We start from the raw sequence: 22,036 nt of genomic DNA on the forward strand, positions 1-22,036 counted from the left end.
ATTGGTTGTTCATTTGTGCTCGCCTCATGCCGTCTCAAAAGACTGGGAGAACCAATCGGGAGTGGAAGGTCAAGGATCTTCACGAGAAGCAAACGAGGACACACTTGAAGAGATTCTGCTGAGAGCACATCCTAAATAAGCTGAGGCTGTTCTCCTGCCGTCCTACTTTTGATGTTATAAATATTTTGGAGCAAAGGTAGAAGAGTAAACACACTGCGTCCTTGTTCGCACAGTTGCATAATGTTCACTTTTATTACATTTCAAGTCTTGACAATCTACGCATGCTTCAAATACAGCCACCGGTGGTCCAAGTTAGTCAGGTACATGTAAACCAAAAAAAAATAAGAAAAGCCACAATGCAATGAAGGCTGAAGATAAAATCCTTAGACGTTCTGTTTGTTATGGATTCATTATTTAGTATATACCCATTGATTCTTAAAGAAAATAACTGTGGAGCATGGAGTATTATTATAGTGTTGTGCCCGAGAACTCAAAATCACAATGAGCTTGTTTCACTCCAATGTTTGCAAAATAATTATATGTAAACAATTAAAAGCTAAAGCCTCAAAACATGGTTAAACTATACTTTGATCTTATATCGGCAAGGACTAACTTTCGACAGTCTATGACTTTGAGTGGTTATATTTCTTATGGCCCATCCCTCAGATTTTTCCCAAAAACCAAGCACTTTATTTTTTCAATTAACAATTCTAGCTTTAACAAACAACCAGTAACAGTAGAACATCACATATCTTGTACATTTCTTCATTTGCAACTTTATAACACCTAGAACACCAATATAAACAAATATAAAGCATTGTGCCTGACCCAACAAAACATGACACCTAATACAGACATTCACTGGAATTCAAAACCTTTTGTTTTGATTGATACATTTGATCAAGGGTGAGAACATTCATTTGCTAAATACAATACAATTTTTTAACATTGGCGGTCACAAATGGGGAGTGAGTTGTGCTGGCACGGTGTTTATACAGTTTATAAAGACTTATGCATAAGACCCAAAAAGTGTTTCCACAAATAAGACAGTGTTGATTGTAATACAGCGCAGCAAAGATTTATTTTTACATAAATGTAACTGTGTAAATGATATGGCCCTATTCTTAACTTCTTTTTAAACTTAGTGGTTATGGACTTTTACCACATCCATAAAAACACCTTGGTCTACTAACTCAGTGATCGGGAGGAAATATTGAAACATATTGTGATATTGTCTTTCACAACAAATTGTATATAGTGTGGACAAAATTGCACTATGATTTTTGTGGTTGTTTGCTACATCCACAGCCAAACATAGGTGTTCTTTTTATCAAAATTCTTTCTCCAACTTGCTTTTAAATAGGTAGTCAATTTATATTTCCATGTCTAATCCAAACCATTTTTCTCATGGCCCTTTGTTCCCTCTACCACGGACACACAATGAGAGATGTTTGGAACATTTAATCAACATTCAGAATCGTGAAAATCGCAGTTATAGTGTCTGTACCTGAAAATGTTGTATCGTGAAGTTTCTGGCAATCCCAAGCCGTACGAACTAACATCCGAAATCTCAATTGTGAACCAAAACCATATCAAGAAACACGACCAAATAATAAAGTGAAAAGTTAACCAAGAGATGGAACCACAGATGGACAAAGCTTTTGCTTAACAGATGAGTTCAGTAGTTTTTGCTGAAATGAACTATAAAAAGAGGTAGATTTGGGCTCTGGGGAATTTAAATCCTTACGTAGTGGGCTCTTTCTGGTCAATCAGTACCAAAAAAAAACAGATTCTGAAATACAAAACATTACATGATATGCAAATAGGTGGATCTTTTCTGTCAGTTTTATTCCCTGAGTTGCCAGGTGCCAATTGAAAACCAGACACCACTGACTGACAGAAAGGCCCGCCCACACAGGTCAACACATGCATCACAAACCATGCACCTTCAAGATGGCTACCTCATCTAAAAACAAAATCCTACTCCCCTTCACTTAAAACAATTGAAGTAAAATGATATGCAAAACATTCTCAAAAAACAACATTTAAAATGACCAAAAAAAAAAACATTGAATAAAAACAGACCAAAATGGGACATCGTAGAGATCAAGCTAATACATTTACAAATAGGCATCCATTTTCCTATTCAAGAGTTCAACAACATATCCAATATAAGAGGCACTTCTAGGCCTGGACAAAATGCCACTAAAAGCTCTGACTGGGGATCTATAGAAAACCATCGGGCACAGTAATTTCACATTAATCATTGTCTGGTGCAAATATGTAAACATTCAAGAGATAACATATATTCAGTTTTATTCGGAATGTTTTAAGAGGGTTGCCTTTTAGGAACTTGACTGCCACTTCTCCCTTCCATTGTAGATCTACACCTTTTCCCGGTACAGTATAGATGTTACACAACTGATCAGGTCTGGTCAACACTGTACATGACATCTCTCTACACACAATGTCCTCTTTCCGCAGCTCCTCTGCGGCAGATATGAGAGCTGCAAAAATTCTCACCCGTCACAGAGGCTTACACCAGCGGAGCACCCAAATCGCCAAGCTCCAAATAATTGACCAGAAATGTCATTATCCCGTTCATCCCATCAGAGGGTCTGTGCCCATTCAACTGTAATATTTTCTAATTCTATGATCAGAAATGGAATCTTATTAGTCCCCAAAAGTATTTTTATTCAATATAATCCCAACACAAACACACAATTACAACAACTCCCCTATAGAAAAATAAACTTCCCAGAAGACATCTACTCAAGGGGACGTTATCCCACCAAACCTACAACTACAGTACTAACACTATGCACATAAACAAAGTGATCCTGAGTATATTCCGAAAGCAGTATATTAAACTCCACCTTACCCTGTTTAAAACCTAGGCTCTTGCGAACTCAGGTGAAAAAAAACGTAACAGAAAAACACTAAAATGGCGGCCGCGGGCTGCTTTGTTAACACACGTGGAGGCGCAACAATCACTGTGAGCCTACAAGTCACAGGTGGGATTTTGCTTTAAACGTGCCTCTTAAAAAGGTAAGAGCACACTTGAACTCTTGAACTCTGGTTAAACTTGCCATTATTAGGCAGGATTTAGCATCTATTTACTAAAAAAACAAACACACCCTGGGCTTTCAACAGTGTGCATATTGCACTTGTCACCTCCCCGGCGTCTGCTGTAACTGGCACATCTCAGGAGAAGGTCGAATGGGACGGCAGCATTTTACCAGCCTATCATCACCAATTCCAGAGTGTTCCTTTAGTCAAGCGATTGATTTATCAAGAAAGGCCAACAAATGCCATCCTCCGCGTGAAAATCTTTCAACTTCAGTGGAAAACATTTACAAATAACCTTCACTTCCACATACTTGCATATAATCAGCCTCAAGAATACCCGTATAATTTTTGGCTATATTTCATTACTACTCGCCAAAAGGCACGAGTACAAACGTGATTGAAGAAGATTTTTTTTATTCGACCCCACTTGATGCTGACATAGTGGTTGGAGACAAGCCACCAGTGGAGAAACTATCGGCCGAAGTGTTTCAGAAGATATCCCAGTACGTAATCTCAACCCCTCCCTACAGAACCAGGAGAACATGTAGTAGCACATCTCCAACAACAACCTTAAAAAGCAAAATGTGCAGCATGCAGTATATATTAAAACTCAATTCCCCTGGTTATTGAGTTGTCTTTGGAGACAGTCATTAAAGCGACATAGATTTTTTTTCTTCTTCTTTCAACAGGGAAGTATATCTCACGTAGATGAGAATAGTACAAACACAACAAGGACTGGATTTTTGGGATTACATTTTCATTGAAAAAGGCATGGGTCCATCACAACATATACTTCCTGAGGTTTTTCAAGTGGAACACCAAAGAAAAAAAAAACAAATATTGGAAATCTGTTTGGGGAAAAAGAGAAAACTCTAACCGTGTTAACACTTCACACATTTCTAGACTGCACTTACACTTGTGAACAATGCAATAGATGTGCATTTCCTTTAGCAGAGGCGTGCGCCCAGCGTAGATGAGAATACATTCAGCTCTGTCGTGTAATAAATACATATAAGAAAACAATTCTGTTAAAAATAGCTGTTACATTCATAAAAGAAGGAAGCCACTCCCCTCTATCAGGTGGGAGGTGGGTTTTGGAAAGAGGTGTGGCTCAGTTGCCGGGGACAGGGCCTGTTGTCAGGCAGAGGGCGGTGCCTGCTCGGAGGGCGTTGATGCTGGACTTGCAGGAGTGCAGGACGGCCTTAAACAGCAGGGGAAGTTGTTCCAAGGGAACATTCACCAGTTTCCCTGAAAGGACAAGGCATCCAAAAGAGTAAGCACAGAAACCACATATGACTGGTGGCACTAGACTAACGGCTTTAATTAAAAGAGCAGTAACAAATGCAAAATCAACACTGGTCGCCTTCCACCCAAATCGCCCACGGTTTAAAAACCTCTCCTCAGTCGGGCAGTATTGGTGATCCATTACCAAGAAATCCGTGCTGCAGCCCACATCATCCAGCCACCTGTCCCAAAGACACTAACAAGACCAGGCTCACCAACACCAAGCCACCTCCAGAATGTCAACTAAGAATCACCCCAATCTGCCTGCTTCTAGACACAGTAGATGCATATACTGGAACCGTGAATCTGGAAATCAAAATGTCTATCAAGCAGAACGGTAAAGGATCTAGTTTTTAGGTCCCCATTTTGACCTGCGGTATGTCCTCACCCGCTATGTGGCGGATCTCGGGGAGACACATCATGATCTCTGGGAAGCGTTTCGGCTGGTGGGGGTACTTGAACTCGGTCAGATCCTGGCAGACATACCAGTAGCGCTTGTTCAGCTGATCAAGCTGGGTAACGTTGGTGAGGCCTTGTATATCTGCACACAGCAAGAGGTAAAGGATCTGTGACTAACACGTATGGAAGTCCCTGCTGCCCTGAAGGCTTCACACTTCAAAAAGGGATGACAAATCTTGACGTGAATTTGGTTGGATTGAATATGAATTCTAATTATGTACATTATGCAGGCTTCACGTTCGATAAAAGTTTTACTATTGTATAGACTGGCCTGGCTGGTCAGGATGTTACAAAACAGCCTGGCCCTTCCAACAAAATTAGTTTAGATGTAAAATTGGCATGAAAAAGAACAAATAAAAAATACCTTGATTGAGGAAGTTGATGGCTTTCATACAGGCATACTCCTCGTTGCTAACCTTCAGCTGATGAAATTTGCGAAACAGGTAAATCAATCTCTCCATCACGTCAATTCCATCTTCACTAAACCTGTCAGAGGGGAGAAAAGTTAATGTTATAATAAGATACAACTAAACAGTTAAAAAATGATAATAATACAGTAGTAACACTACTTTTTTTTATAATGTACCCTAGATTAAATTACTGACAAACAAAAAAAACATTAGATGTTCATAAATTAACATGGTTGTTAGTCCAGGTGTAACTAAGATGTAGGTCTGGGAAAACCCCTCTATCAATATTTCTCTCCCAGAACTCAGCCCCAGACCCGTTCTCAGACTCAAGAACCCGGAGACCTAAGATCAAACGCCATGGAAACCAAAAACCAGACCCGTTCTCAGACTCAAGAACCCGGAGACCTAAGATCAAACGCCGTGGAACCAAAACCAGACCCGTTCTCAGACTCAAGAACCCGGAGACCTAAGATCAAACGCCATGGAAACCAAAAACCAGACCCGTTCTCAGACTCAAGAACCCGGAGACCTAAGATCAAACGCCGTGGAACCAAAACCAGACCCGTTCTCAGACTCAAGAACCCGGAGACCTAAGATCAAACGCCATGGAAACCAAAAACCAGACCCGTTCTCAGACTCAAGAACCCGGAGACCTAAGATCAAACGCCGTGGAACCAAAACCAGACCCGTTCTCAGACTCAAGAACCCGGAGACCTAAGATCAAACGCCATGGAAACCAAAAACTAGACCCGTTCTCAGACTCAAGAACCCGGAGACACAAAGATCCTGCGGCTGCTCTTACCCTTGCAACTCATCATCAGACGGAGAGTACTTTGCGGTGACTTCGGCCAGGTCGCCGAAGATCTGGCCACTGTAGATGGTGACACTGGAGAGCAGGATGAGCTCCTGCCAGGTGGCGCTGAGCAGCCGGGTGTAGTCCTCAATGGACAGCTCGCAGAAGAAAGGGAGCCGCTTGATCCAGGATATTTGCCGGAACAGCAACTCGTCCGCCAGCCGGCAGAGCAGGGCAAACAGCTCCACCTGGGTCACCCTGTATCTAGGGGACACATGGGAGACGGGCACATGAAATGCCTTCTTCACAATCTAGAACCAAAAAAAACTAACAGGTAAAAGGGTGATTGTTAGGATTTCAGATCTGACTTGTAATACACGCGTCACAAAATGGCTGACAAGACCAAGAGCAGCATCTGGCTTCACACCAATACACAATAAAAGTTTGACAAACAAAAACATAAATATCCAACCGATGAGACAGAAAACAGAGCTTAAGCAGACAAAACAACAAAGACTCCATAACCTAAAAAAGTCTAACAAAAGAAAACAATGCATAGTATCAAAACCTTTTTCTGACACCTACCCATCTTCAATTAGCATTGGGGTCCCCAGGGGAGAAAGGTCCTCGGCTGCCACCAGTTGGGAGACGAGGGTCTGCGATTCAGGGTACAGGCTGCGGGCCGGGGTTGGCATGAGGCCTGACTGTGCATAGCCAAAAAGGTGTGGCAGAAACTGGTAGTTTGAGGACAAGGGCGTGCCCACGTACTGGTCCCGGTAGGTAGCAGTGTAGCCATTCATCTCCAGGGATCGGCTGTAAAGATGAAGGAAAACACGTTGGGTGCAGTTGCTAGAGCACACTTACTCTAGTATACAATCATGACTCATTACAGTTACACAGCATCCACAGAAACAGTTACTCGGCGTTACAGAAACAGTTACTCGGCGTTACAGAAACAGTTACTCGGCGTTACAGAAACAGTTACTCGGCGTTATAGAAACAGTTACTCGGCGTTACAGAAACAGTTACTCGGCGTTACAGAAACAGTCACTCGGCGTTACAGAAACAGTCACTCTGCGTTACAGAAACAGTCACTCTGCGTTACAGAAACAGTCACTCTGCGTTACAGAAACAGTTACTCTGCGTTACAGAAACAGTTACTCTGCGTTACAGAAACAGTGGCACAGTGTGGGCAGCGTGGTTGTTTCACCCAAAAAATATATATAGGTATTTTTTTTTAAACACAGGCAATGGAAAGCATGACAAAATGATGACAAAGCTCCAAGCTTTATCACACAGAAATAATAATTTATCACTGTGGAATGGCAGCAGCAGAGGAATGAAAAGCCTGTGCACTGTTTCCGCGGCAACAAACTGACTGAGAATCCGGGAGTGAGGAGCATCAAATTCTCCCATGAATGTGTTCAGGAGGGAAATGTGTGACCTTACATTTTAACCCGAGTGTAATCTTTTCTCAATTCCATAACAACACGAATCAAAAAACAATTACTAGAACTGGTAGGCAGGCAATGAAGAATTCAGAAGCGTCATGAAACTGAAAAATGTATCTGTTTACAGGACAGTGTCACATATAGATAGTGTTATTAGGAGACTGATTAAAAAACATTGGGTTCTTCCGGGTCGTTGCCCTGACCTTTACACTTAACCTTTACCCTTCAAGGAAATGGCTGTACCCCTAAAACAGCATCTCACCTGGACAACAGGGTGGACACAGGCGAGGGATGGTTGCCCTCAGAAACACCGTTGTCGGGGGAACTGTGGTCACTGTCACCATTGTTCGCCCAGGTGTGCTCCAGCAGACCAGTGTCCTCCTTGAACTCCTGGCCTGTCATAATACGCTCAATTTCTTCATTCGAAATCTATTGCAGAAACGTAAAGGAAAGGAGGAGGGCGTTAAGAGAAGCCTCTGTTCATTTTCTCTGGTCATTCAATACAGCGTAGGGTTATTGATTGGGGCGCATTAGTCCCTGTATAAACAAAAGGCAGTATGTCTGACGATTAAAACATGGTATAGGCCATTGTCAACGTTTTTTTAAAAACATTTTTTATTCAGCTATGCAGCCTACTAAAATGTACTCATGAGAAGCGACGTGGGTTTTATAGAAATATTTTAACAATGTTCCAGAGACGGCGACAGGAAAGAGTTTCTTTCACAGCATTGTCAGTATAGCTGGGAACGCTGGAATCAATAAGCGGCGGTGAGTGGATTTAGTGAGGCTGGAGCTACTTATTAGACTGAAGAACAAAACAAGCACCCACGGACATGTCTTGCGTGTGCTCTTGCACCCTCTGCCTCTGGGAAGCGGGTGAACTTTTATTTTGCTGCACAAGGGGTGCCCTTCTATTCTGTCTGAAAGGCTTCCGATTAATCTGTTCAGGCGCTGTTTTTCTAGACTGAGCAGAATAGCGATTAAGCCTAAATTGATTTTGGATGACAATAAGACTCTTTTTGGGGGAAACTAAAGTCTACCTTACTAGTCGTAAGCTTCAATAGCCAACACTGAACCATTTTCTATAACTTAAACTTTTATTGAACATTTATTGACCCGTTAAAACATTTGGAAATGCAATCTACTACTGAAATGGAATGCAGCAAAACAGTCTGGTTTTCGCCATCAATGGAAAATTAATCAATCATCAATCAATTCGTTTTTGTTCAGCTACTCAGCTGCTTTCAGGGCCTCTCCTTTAAAGTACACCTCAAAAATGGAGACTAGCCTCAATTATTCAAAAAACACTTTTGCAATTTTTGGAGCTGAACATTTAAAAGGTTGAAATAGCTGGAAAACTGTAAAGAAATAGCCTGAAGAGAACAAATTTGTTTCAAAGTGAAACCACTCCAAGACCATGTCATGCATGAACTTGGGCTCTGAATAAATTGGAGTCCTTTTTTGAGTTGAATTTGTTATAGTGTGATAAGCATATTCCACAAATAAGCCATTACAAACTGAATGAAGGAACGGTGATGTGTTTCTTTTCTTGAGGACGGAAGCTTTAAAAAATCAAATGAAAGCAGGTCTCATGTTTTTGCTGAGACATACAGATGACACTACGGGGCAACGATGTGCACATGAAGTCTTCGAGGAGAACATCGTCTGCTAGGTCACGTTCCAGAGGGAATCAATGCCTGAAAGTTTCCAGACAGAGAGCTTTTTGTAAGTATGAAAATGTACGCTTTCAACACTGTAAGAGTTGCTCTGGATAACAGAGTCCGCTCTACTACCTAAAATCGCAAAGCTGTGTCACCTACTAAATAATCAATGCCCCCTCGCATTTACCTGATTAGATTATTGACATTAACTAGACATAAACATATTCTTAAAATGATAAATTAATGTAAACATTTTAAAGACATTCAGGCTTTATGTTAATTAGCATTTAAGTATATTAAATAAATGTCTAAATTGGGAATGTTTTTGTGTATGCATTGTTAGCTAGGTACATTGTACTGTCCCAATTTAGATAATTTCAAATAGACAAATGGTATACCTCTTCTGTTTTGAGGCAACAGAATCAGCAATATATTGTGACCTACCTCAACCGGTCCAATGCTCTTATTCCTTCCACCAGGCATTCCATCCTCCCTGATTGCTGTGGAGAGACAAAAAGCAGAAAAGGAAATGTAAGGTCATTATGAGATATAACTCTGATTGCTTTCACATCATACCAAGCTAAATAGCCTAGAGGATTTGATGTAATGTTGCTCAGCTTGTAGAGCCTGGCACCTGCAACGTCAAAGTTCTGTGTTCGATTCCCACGGAGTGGAGGGGCAATCTTTTTTTAAAATGCAATAAACACTTTAAATCACCCTGGCAACAAGTGTCTACAAAATGATGTAAATACCCAGTCAAAGATGGTGACATAAGAGGGTTGAAGTAATTTCAGAAACCGGGCACAGAAAAGGATGAGAGGAAGTTTTAACAGCAGAGAGATTTAACAGCGGTCCCATACGCCGGTCCACAACTACCACCAACAGAACACATTGTCGCTGTTGCCCCAGACGAGAACAACCAGTTCAGCTCAATGAGGGCCAGATTATTTTTTTGACAAGTTGAATTAGGGCTGCTTGGCTGAGGCTACAATGAAAATGTGTACTCTTTGGGGCTACTGGAGGACCGGAGTTGGGAAACGCTTATCTACAGCATGTCAAAGGTAGTGGATTCTGAGCTTTGAGATTTGAGAAATGGACATGGCACCCTCTAGTGGGGAGAAAAGGTATCAGGTTTTGACTTAGGAAATTCAAAAAGAAGGATACGTGTTATAGATACTTAAAAAAAACTAGAACAAATCTAGAATGTGATCTGAGCTACTGGATAGTGGACCTAGTGAAATTGAGCTATGCAATTAATTCACAGTTAAAGGAAACGTGTGTGTTCATGCGTCTGAAGTAAAACATTTAAAATAAAATAAGAAGCATGTCAAGATTATCATGAAACACCACTTAGGGAATGATATAACTACCCCCGAACTACCCTGCTTCGCAGCAAGTGGTTTGTTTAAAATTTAATTTTTGAAGTTAGGAGAAAGAGGTTAAGGTTAGAAAAAAGGTTAGGTTATAGTTGCCATCAACCATCTTTCCTGACAGATCCAGTAGAGGGCGCTTTAGGCCTATTCTATCTAGGCACAAAGAGGAACAAACAGAGTAAAGACGAATATGAAGATGTACATGTTCCTTGATAATCACTTGATGCTGTCAGACCCTATTCAGCTGAGGACCATTTCATCTGACAGACAAGGTATAGGAACAGGTTTGAATCTGCTCTCACGATCACTCATGCACATACTGGTCAGGCTGTGTTGACTTGACAAAGGTCCCCAACACTTAAAATGGAGCTGTTCTGGGTGTGTTCTGTAAAGCGACCACTCGGGGCCACTAAATGTAGTACCTAAAGCCAAACTCGGTCCCCCACTGCAATATCAGACCAGGCCAAAACTAAACACTCTCACGGGGAATGCTGCAGTTGTTTGTTACTACTGTGCAGACAAGCCATGGTAATGGTTCAAATGCAGACTTTTGAATTAATTGGGGTAAATTCCTGAGTATTCTGCAGGGAAACGCTGGTGTGGGGGGGGGGGGGTCGTTTGCCACCTGTCAGCTCTCCTCATATGAACCCATTAGTTTAAAGGTACCACCAAAATAAAGGACACTTTTGTGTACTTCAAGGTCATACTCATAGCCACATATTTGCAATGACTACACGCTGTAAGTGGATTATATTTATATTGCTTAAGGTGCTTCACAGTCCTTGGAAGTGAGCACCTGCTGGTCTCACCGGTGCTAGTTAGAGCCCGTTCAAATCAGATAACGCTTGTCGTTCGTCGTCGTCTAATTCGAGTCTTCGCCTCGGGGATTTAAGATGAACCAGCCGATTAAGGCCTCCCTCATTCTCTCCCCTTCTTCTTGTTAGGCGTGGCAAACTGAAAGGCGATTGTTATCAATAACTTTGCATATCGAGATATCATAGCAACGGGTGCCGGCCGCCTCTTCTTTGGATTTTGGCGCTGCACGTTCTTATCTTTTCGAATATCGACGATCAAAGTGTCGGTGTGTAGAGATATAACGTAGAACCGGAAAGTACGTCTCGATTGCTCGGGGTCTATTATCTGGATGCAAGAACACGTTGTTTCATGGTGCGTAGAGGTGACAATTTTGATTCAGGGGAGAAGTGTCTGATATCACTGCTGCTCCAGGATCGTAGCGGTGGTGTCGCAGTCTTCATGTTTTTGCACTGACAGCTGACAGGAGTGACAATAATCAGTGTAGGCCTACACCTGATGAACTCGGTACTGGCGTAATTAAATAAAACATTTTGTTATTTAATTTTAATTACCTCTGAAATGTCAAATTGACTTGAGATTAAAACAACGGTTACATGTGTCCCGAGAGCAAATCCAATCCAGTGACAAGATTTAACCAATAAAAAAAAAAGAGTAAATGACTGCTAATCGAAAGGGGGGATGATGGAGGATCATATGATGAGTAGTGTCCTATTCACAACGTTACCATGACGGTGATGTCAACTCCAGTTACTTATTGAGGAGACAGACAGCGAAGGGGGTGGAGTCATCCAATACATCCATAATAGAATCTGACTGGAACTGACAACAAGAAATCTCTCCCAGGTGCATTGTTTGTATATATCAGGGGTAACGGCCTGCCAACCATCATCATAATCGTTGTTATCCTCTCAAAACTACCCGATCCTACCTTCTCGCAGCACGACAGTGAATCTAATCTCAATGTGCTTTGCCCTCTCCTATCCTTAACTGTTTTTTTTTTACTCGTCTTCATCTGTGCATATCAACCTATCAATCTCTTTGTCGATCTCTTTATCCTCATCTCTCTATGGTTTTCGGGCCTGCCATTCATTGACACTGGCACGCTGTCATTCAATTTGGCAGTTGATGATTAATGCTTTGAGAGGGTTACAGCTGCTCCGCAACTCGGCAGCTGTGGACCCGGCCATTTGAGCTACGTGGGTTAAGGATGAAGCTCTCTGGCTGTGGGGCTAAACATTTACAGGAGAGCGTTGGGCAGGAAGATGTAAAATTGGGTATATTTTTTATCTCGTTCCGAGACTCTTCAACCCAAATCCGCGGAAGGTTTAGTCGACCCTTCTTTCAACGGGGTTTCAGGCGAATACGTAACATATTACAGTGGATATGTTATATTAGGTTACCTTAGGGTAATACGATGCTTTACACCCCCCTTAAGATCAATGTCTTTTTAATGAAACAAAAAAGAAAAGTTTAGGGATTTTCTTTTGTATTTTGAAGATGGCTATGCTTATGTTAATGGATTATAAAGTAAAAATAAATGTCTACATTTGACAGATTTGTATTTAATAACAAATTTTATCTAGCTACTGTGGTAAGATGCCCCCCCCCCCCCCCCCCCTTGGTGTTAGTTGCCCCCTGGGGAATCTTATCCCAATAGAAGAGAATGCCTAAGCTATTTTAAGAATTGGCCCTGTTTTTTCAACCACTTACATTTTACTTACATGCCATTTCATACAGTTAAACTAAACGTATTATTGTTGAAATAAGGCAATGTTTTAAATCCCAGCAGTCCCTAAAATGAGATACAGAAGAAAACTTTTTTAATAGTTGGCTGAGTAGGTGTGATGATACAAAGGAAATTTGTAGTTGATTAAGACTAGTAGCAGCCAAAGGAGGTGTTGAAAAAAAGAATGGTGACATTGTGTTTTTTGTGAGAGTTACATGGGGGGCGGGTGGGTCTTGCCCCATGTTACCCTACTATGCACTACCAAAAAATATATATTAAACATAAAATGTTTACTCTAAAAAGTTAACTAACGTAATTTAACATATATCTTACTAATTCCACAGCCAGTATTGTTCTCCATGTTAACCAAAATAGACATTAGCCACAGTTAAAATTATACTGTTACATAGTATTTTTTCTGCGCCTGTATGCAGCCAGTAGGCTAACGTAATGCAATCATAATATGTTGACTTGATCATACTTAACAGCAGTAGTTTCATTCGCTAAAACGAAATGATGACAAAAACGTGCATTAGTAAAATCCCTCCATTATGGCCAACATTCAACGGAAGGTGTTCCAGGCTCATGCACGAGGGCTGTTGCCAAGGGATCAGTTCATGTGTTTCAGTGGTCTCTTAATTTTTTTGCTTTGCAGTGGTCTCTTAATTTTAACCCTTCTGTTCCTCACTCAACCTTCTTTGGAAAGGAAAGAAAAAGGTGCAGTGGTCTCTTAATTTTTTCCAGAGCTGTAGTTTAACAGTTATGTAAATCAAATGGGCACTGATTTTAAACAATAACACGACTTGTCTCTTACTCCTCATCCTTTACCAAACAAGACCAGAGTAGTATTAGCTAGTCCAAGGTGGTTTAGGTTGAGGGGATATTACTGGGAGTGTCTAGCTGAGAGGCAGACCAGCAAGAAAGTTTAAATGCGGACTGTATCAGGCACTCTGAACAATTTTGTAGACATTTTTCATTTGAAACATTAACTTAAAACATCGACTCCAGAGGTCTTCTGGTCATTTATGCTAAGTAGTACAGTAAAAACTGTAAATATGGCTCCTTGGAAACACTTGTGCGGTACTTTTACTTCTTTGACAGTCACTGTCATAAATACAAATAAATAAAATATATAAATAGATGTATTGATTGATTATTGATTATATAAATAAATCAATTAAAAGAAAGAAAAGATTGATCATTTGTATGAATCGTGCATAACCTCAGGAGAGGTCGTTAGTTTGAACTAGCTCAGCACCACATATGTATGCTGCTATCAATAAAGCAAAATCTGACCTATATCTTTGGTAAAGTGAGTCTTTCAGTGTAAGAGGATGTACTGTAGATTACACTGCTTTCACATGGGAAATATATCAATTTCACACAAATATATCAATTTCACATTTATTGTGAAATCATCAATAATAGTCTTGCTCATAGATACTTTTTTTAAAACTAGACCTCCTCTGTGTCCCGGGAAACTGTATTTGGGACATTCCCGAGCTCTTGGTGAAACTAACTAAAGGGGCCTGCACAGCTTTCACATGATCATGAAACACCTCTCTAATCCCCCACATGCTGCCCTCAGTCAGAAATGTACCATATTTTCCTATAATCCGTTCCTTGTAATTGTGCTTCCTTTCTTTTCTTTCCTTCTTGATTCCTCATAATTCCTTCCACTGTTATACTACGGTCAGATGCTTACTGCATTTCGTTGTACAGTACTCGTACTGCTCAGTGACAATAAAGCGGAATCCAATCCATGCCGTTTACGTGCAGCACAGTCAAGAACTGATTTAGATATGCATTTTATTTTGCCAATTTGTGTGGCTGAAAAGATCCTTGTCCCACAAACAAAACTCTGCATTTACACCAGCCGAGTAACAGCCTTACAGCTGTAGCACAATGTTTCAGTGTTGACGGGAACTAAGAAACACACCCACTGCCACGTGATGTCACACCGGCCATAACCGTATGTCCACGCACAGAGCACACACCAATGACGCGAGTGGGTAGAAGTATGACCGCAGCACAGTGTCGTCACCAGAAACACCCCCCCCCCACACCCCCCCGCCCCCCCGCCCAGGATGTCCCGGCGCGGGCCCTACCTTTGCGGTTCATGCCCATCTGCAGGCACTTGAGCAGGCGGCAGTACTGGCAGCGGTTCCGCTGCTTGCGCGACATCTCGCAGTTCTTCTCGCGACTGCAGCGGTACACGCGCTTGTTGCAGATGCTGCGCTTGAAGAAGCCCTTGCAGCCCTCGCAGGAGATGATGCCGTAGTGAAGGCCGGTGGCGCGGTCTCCGCAGATGAGGCACGAGCGGGGGTCAGCCTGGTCATCTGAGGGGGGAGTGGGGGGGGGGTGGATGAGAGATGAGAACAGTGGAGGGATAGGAAGAGAGAAAGCAAAGGAGGAAGTGGGGAAAAGGAGGGTGGGGAGGACAGTGAGAGAAATAATTTATTTACAGTTCCGTATCGCTCTCCAGAGGTTCGTTTGCTCCATGGGTTTACGTGGAGCACCCTCTAACCTCGGATGGTTTCACCTCAAAACCCAGTGTGCCAGAGCCAAAACAACAGGACCAGTGTCACTGCCCAAATGCTGCGTTCATGGACTCGGCTGGGCATTAATGTAGCGTTTTTCGACGTCAAAAGCCCCTCCTGGGGTCTGCTATTTCACTTGCAAGACTGTGATTGTCAAAACCATAGTGACTTCATAGAAATGGGTCTGAGGGTTTTCATCCCGTCCTGCAGAGGGACAAAACAATAAAATAAATGCCTAAAAAAGGACTTCCTTTATCTCATTACTTTAAATTAGCGTTAGTAGGACATCACTATTCCTGTTCCTGCCACATTAGACTTGTTCTCCTCCTGTTCTCCCTCTTAAGCACGCCATTTTGTGTCAGTCCTAAGTAGCCGCATGGCCGCGAGCGCTAGGAGCTGTCATGTCAGATAGGGTGAACACGGCTGACCGGAGTCACCAGCGCACCGACAGAACCAGGCTAAGAAGCTGCTTGATTGCCATGCCGGCTGGCGTCTGATATCATCATGCCCACAGACCTGGGTTCTAATGCCAGGAAATATGAGGCGTGATAAAGGAAGATGGGTATGAGCCGTCCGGACTAAACCAGACCGGTCCAGAGAAAACGAGACCAGTTTGTTTCACACAGGCAGGAGTTACTGTTGACCTTAAAAACTGTTGTTAAGTTTGCCACTCTGGTTTTAACGGAGTCCTCTTCTTTACGGTACAACATGTCTGAAGGTATGGAAACCATTTTGAGTTCCACCACTGGTTTTGGCACACATAAGTGGGTGCTGGAAGGCTTTATTTATGCACACACACAAAAGCTGAGGGGCTGTGATTCCCACACTACAGTAGGACGTAGCCACACTCACTGAGCAAACTGGAGACAGAATGTAAGTCCGTGAGAGGAAATGGTGAACGAATGCAACGTGGGCTTTCTCTGTGTGAAAGTAAGGTAACATGGATGAGCAGAGGCACCGGGATGAAATGTACGGACGAGAGCGCGTAAGAAATGGAGGCTTGCTTATGACCAACTGTGGATTAACTTCAGCTACCTCGGAAAAACCTCCAGGGTTCTTCACAGAAGGGGTATCAAACTTATTTCCATACGTGTGTGTTTGTGTGTTTTTTTTTGTCATTCTGCATCTGTCACAGACACTACCACCCCCCCACACCTCAACCACACACACACACACAACCCCTTCAGAGATTCAAATTCAACACCCTGTGATACTTGGCCTAGAGATAAGTTGTTGGTAACTGGTATCCTGTTGACACAAGTCTTTGCCATCCGTCTGGGACCGCCGATTGAGACAAGCTCCCTGACAGCTTTAACCCCCTACCCATACTTCCTATTAGCATTACACAGTCCCTGGCAGTGCCAACAGCAGTGCTGTTGGTTTCCATCAGTGCCAGCCCGTGTCCCCTTCAACCAGGTCAAAACCATGTCAGTACCATCTGCCCCAAACGGAAGAAATCGGATCTCTTTACATGTCCGCCTTATCTGGTGATCAGAGGGAAGAAACCACACGACCCTTGATGACAATCTGCTGTGATGGGTTACATTCCAGGCATTTCTCAATTAGGATTCCCAGAACTTGCCTCAGGTTTTTTGGTTACAGGATGAAGTAAACGCACCACCTTGCGATTACTACATCCAGCTGTGGAGACTAAAAACCTTCATACATGCTTTGGTTTTGGGTCTATTTTCCTGATACCAGGAAGAAAGTGTTATTTATTTATTAGTGATGACACTTCATTGTAAGTGTAAAAATTTGAATTTCTTTCCTATTCAGCACCTTTTTGTGTGTTGGTAATCTCCTACATTATGCTAAAGAGGGGATGACTTAGTTGCAGTGCATCATCTGCAATCCCTACTCAGGAAAACGTGTGTGTTTGTACAGATACTATGCTTGTGAGGAACAGAATACTAACCCATAGACAAATCACCATGAAAAATCTGGTGAAGTGAAATAACTTTGCTGCTCCTCACAAGGCTTCTCTGTGTTTTGGTTTGGGTAAGGGTTAGGTTCAGGGTTAACAGGTAAGGTCAGGGTTACATTTTGTATTAGGGTCTTCAGGTTAAGGTCAGGGAAAATAGGACCGAGTAGAAATGCATTTTTGTTTCCCCATAAAAGTCCTCACAAGTATAGCAACACAGGTGTATGAACCCTCCTCCGTTCGCTTCAACGCTGCAATGCATAATGTTGGTGGTTTCTGTCGCTATCTGTAACACCCAGCTGTGGATTTCCATTTCTGGAAGTACTGTATGTACAAGTGGACAACAGATGAGTTGAGGGAATATGTTGTTTGAGCCCAAGATGAAATAGACGTGATAGATAAAAGTGCGTGTTAGTTGGCTTCAAGCTTCTGTGTACTTATATTAGAGATTTGTGATCTCTCTGAGCTATGTGAACTACAGTATGTTTTGAAGTGTGTGTGTGTGTGTATAAGTGAGTGCGCGCGTGCGTGCATCGCACACATCTTAATCACAAAGCGGAGCGGTTCACACTCTTTGGGGATGAGAGGGGGAGCTCAGGGAAAAAGGAAATAGAAGAGCTTGTAAAATCTTAAATGGCATAATCCCCAGGCCTTCCTCCACCGTCTAAATCCTCAGAGCAAGCCTGGGAATTAAGCACAGGCCTTTTGCCTCGTTCTTCTCCGCCGGCACATCGAGCTGGCAGGAGAATTAGCTCCATCAGAAATCCACCACATCACCAGCCCCCACACATATGTGCAAATATGCACGCGCGCACGCACGCACACACATGCACACACATGCACACACGTAGGCAGGTATGTAAGCAAACTCACTCTGGGTAAGTGTCCCAGTTACAGATTAAGCTTAGTCCTGAACCAGAAATCAAACTATGTAAAAAATCTTAATTTATCTATTCTACAGCCAGTTTATTTGCAGTCCTGGGCTAGGCGTCATATTTGTCCAGGAAACCACCCCTATAAATTGCTAAAGGATAAATAATCTGTCTGACGAAGGCTGGGATTCAAACCTCAGCTAACTGCCACAAAGTGTTAAAAAAAAGAAAATGTAAGAGGAGAGAACTAAAGAGGGAGAGAGAGAAGGAATGAGACACTGGCCAATCACATGGAAGAGAGAAAAATGGATAGACTCCGACGGTGTGTGTGTGTGTGTTTGCCAGTGAGAGATACGACATAATAATCATACCATACTATGTACATAGTTCCAGTCTTCATGTTTTCATATCAATGAGCTGCTAAATAGGACAGTGGTTACGGCTACCCCTGCCTTGAGGTAGATGGATGCATGGTAACAGGGGTGTGTGTGTGTGCTTCAGCTGCCCCCCCCCACAACACCAGGGACTATGAATGATCATGAAGGTACATAGTATCGGGCAGGCATGACTGCTTTATGCATACACAGCAATCCACACACACACACAAACACGCACAGCAATCCACACACACACACAAACACGCACAGCAATCCACAAACACGCACTATAGTTAATGAACAAGCACGCATTATGCATGAAGAGTGAGTGCTGTGAATGCTGAGCTGGAATGGTCACATTCAGCTTCTTCCAGGGTTGCCCGGTCAGCCTAGTCTACTTCAGGCGAGTGTCCTTTGCAGCAGGACTCAATGCATTCACAGGCGATTATAACTGCTTGACCAAGCCCGGCCTTCTGGATATAGCCTGACCACCTGCTCCCCTAAAACCACCCTAAACTGCCTAATTTAGCTGTTCATCGTATCAGTGCTCCTCTTGTGTCCCGATTTTGTCTAATTCTCCTGTTTTCTATTCATTTTAAAGAGCACTCGGGGAATATTTCAATACCGCTTCATTTTTGCGGTGTTCCTTGTCGCCCTTGTCCCTTGAAGCGTCAGCCGTGTGCATTCGGTCAGTTACCCTGTCTGTCTGTGACCTCACGTTGTCCATACATCTCTGGCACAAACATTGCACAGTAGGCACGGCATCACCACCATCCATTGGAAAAATGGAAGCAATTTAAAAGTGTTTCTAGTAATCTCAATGAACTCAAAGAGTTTTCTGCAGATCCCCGAACATTTCTGTCAAGGCTTGATTTGGGGAAGGTCATACAAAAATGTTTAACCTCGAAGGGTCCCAGGAGCACAGTGGGCTCCATCATTGTGAAATTATAGAAGTTTGTACTCTGCCTGTCTGGCGCAATCAAAGTAACCCGGCAGGAAGCGCTTTGGTCAGGAAGGATGACCAAGAACTTCCCGGTCACATGAACAGAGAATGCACCAGACGCAGCCCATTCAATATGACAGAGATCGAGATGATCTACAAGGAAGAAAGGGAGAAACTGGCCAAATCCAGGTGTCCTGGGAGAGGCATTCCGAAGAAGACTCAAAGCTGCCAAACAGGCTTCCACAAAGTATTGAATAAAGAGTCTGAATACTCACACAACTGTTCAAAAGTTTGGGGTCAATTAGAAATGTCCTTGTTTTCCATGAAAACATACATGAAATTAGTTGAATAGGAAATCACCCCGTAAAGTAAAATGAATAGGAAATATAGTCATTGACAAGGTTAGAAATAGAGTTTTAACTGAAATAATAATAGTGTCCTTCAAACTTTGCTTTCCTCAAATAATCTTCCATTTGCAGCAATTACAGCCTTGCAGACCTTTGGCATTCTAGTTGTAATTTTGTTGAGGTAATCTGAAGAGAATTCACCCCATGCTTCCTGAAGCTCCTCCCACAAGTTGGATTGGCTTGATGTGCGCTTCTTACGTACCATACGGCCAAGCTGCTGTCCAGTGTATTGCATGGCGTTGCAAAATGGATAGCCTTCCTTCTTCAAAATCCTGTTTAACCTGTTCAAATCTCCCACTTTATCACCAAAGCACCCCCAGACCATAAAACCAATCAATCAATAAAATGTATATATAAAGCCCTTTTTTACATCAGCAGTCACAAAGTGCTTTTACAAAACAACCAACCTGAAACCCCAAGGAGCAAGCAACAACAGTGTTGAAGCACAGTGGCTAGGTAAAACTCCCTAAGAGGGGCTGAAATTTAGGAAGAAACCTAGAGAAGAACCAGGCTCGGGGGGTGACCAGCCCTCTTCTAACTCTGCCGGGTCCACTTGTTGCTTTTCACATTGCTTCTCTTTTGAAAACAAGCGAGCCCAAACTTTTGAATGGTAATGTATGTCCATGAAGTATTTCTGTTTTTTATTTTCAATAAATTAGCACAAATAAAAAAAAAATGTTTTAGTCATTATGGGTTATTGTATGTAGATTGCATTTTTTTTAATCAATTATAAATTAAGTCTATAAAGCGAGAAAATGCAGAGAAAGTGAAGGGGTCTGAATACTTTCAAAGGCACTGTATCTCATTCAGTTCTACCCTCTACTCTCGGATAGTAATTGGGACCTTGTGAATAGGAAGAATAAGAGACAGAATGAAAGAGAAATAAAAAGGGACTATTCTAAACGCTAGAGACGGCAAGGATGAGAGAGGGAGATGAGCGGAATGAGGGAAAAAAAAACAAATCTAGAGAGAGAGACAGAAGACAGAGGAGACAGAGGGAAATGAAAGAGGATATAAGAGAATGAAGCTGGAGAGTGAGTGACTCACCAGAGTGGCATTATGTTCATGTACAAAAAGCTATTAGTATGGTGAGAACATGGACCGCAAAGCCTCTCAAAGATATGCTAAAAAGAGTGAAGAGTGAGGAGCTTTTTTAAAGCCCCATAGGTATTACCATTTAAATTGACTGGGTTTAGGTTTGGTCCTTAGTTGTGTGTGTGTGTGGGTGGGGGGGGGGGGGGGGGGGTTGAGTAGCAGGACAGAGAAGGCGTTTATACTGTATGACACAAATTTGTTTTACACCACAACATTAACCAGGGCTAACAAAGCACAACATGAGAAATTCTTTTTTTAGAAATGAACATGCATTTTAACTCACAAGTACATACATTTCCCTAGCAAGTTTGAAATGCATATTTAATCAACATACATTTTTCTCTGTCCCCCATTATGGACCTGAATGGAGACCAATCCGTATTTTAATCGGTCTCTCGCCCTCTACTGAGAATTAAATATAGAAATGAAATATTCTGTTCCTGATGGGAAAATCTTGAGGTAATGTTACATCATGATGAATAAATCGGATGTATTTCTTTCATTCTTCCCTCTATCTTTGAAGAATGAGAATGTAGATTTTTCTCATCTTAATGTGAACTTCATTTAAAATGTACATTTATGGTATTTTCTTAAAGGATTCAGGCAGTCCCACTACTTCCGGTAAAGAGAGCGAATATGGGTGGGGGGGGGGGGTCAGCAGAGTGCATAACTAGATCACACTAGGCCAAAATGTCTCACATCTTTGGTATAGGTAGTCCCGCAAAAGCAGTCGGGGGTTGTTGTCAGCGTTCTCAACAATCGGGGGTTGTTGTCAGTGTTCTCAACAATCGGGGGTTGTTGCCGCCTAAAACACATGGCTACTTTGATGCCACAGATCC

At 42.3% G+C, this 22,036-nt stretch overlaps 1 protein-coding gene across 2 annotated transcripts in view; it reads right to left on the reverse strand.

Moving 5' to 3' along the window:
- Positions 1-251: 251 nt before the first annotated feature.
- Positions 252-22,036, reverse strand: part of LOC105021765 (nuclear receptor subfamily 6 group A member 1-A) — a 128,373-nt gene continuing 106,588 nt past the window's right edge. For both annotated transcript variants that reach the window (XM_029125270.2, XM_029125272.2), the window contains 8 exons: positions 15,151-15,381; positions 9,572-9,627; positions 7,729-7,895; positions 6,601-6,828; positions 6,025-6,279; positions 5,177-5,298; positions 4,742-4,894; positions 252-4,317 (listed from right to left, as the gene is read on the reverse strand). In XM_029125270.2, the coding sequence (XP_028981103.1) occupies positions 4,181-4,317; positions 4,742-4,894; positions 5,177-5,298; positions 6,025-6,279; positions 6,601-6,828; positions 7,729-7,895; positions 9,572-9,627; positions 15,151-15,381 (1,349 nt within the window). In that variant the 3' untranslated portion in view covers positions 252-4,180. The remainder of the gene's footprint in view (positions 4,318-4,741; positions 4,895-5,176; positions 5,299-6,024; positions 6,280-6,600; positions 6,829-7,728; positions 7,896-9,571; positions 9,628-15,150; positions 15,382-22,036) is intronic.

The sequence above is a fragment of the Esox lucius genome, chromosome 14 (assembly GCF_011004845.1).
Source record: "Esox lucius isolate fEsoLuc1 chromosome 14, fEsoLuc1.pri, whole genome shotgun sequence".
Taxonomy (NCBI): Eukaryota; Metazoa; Chordata; class Actinopteri; order Esociformes; family Esocidae; genus Esox; species Esox lucius.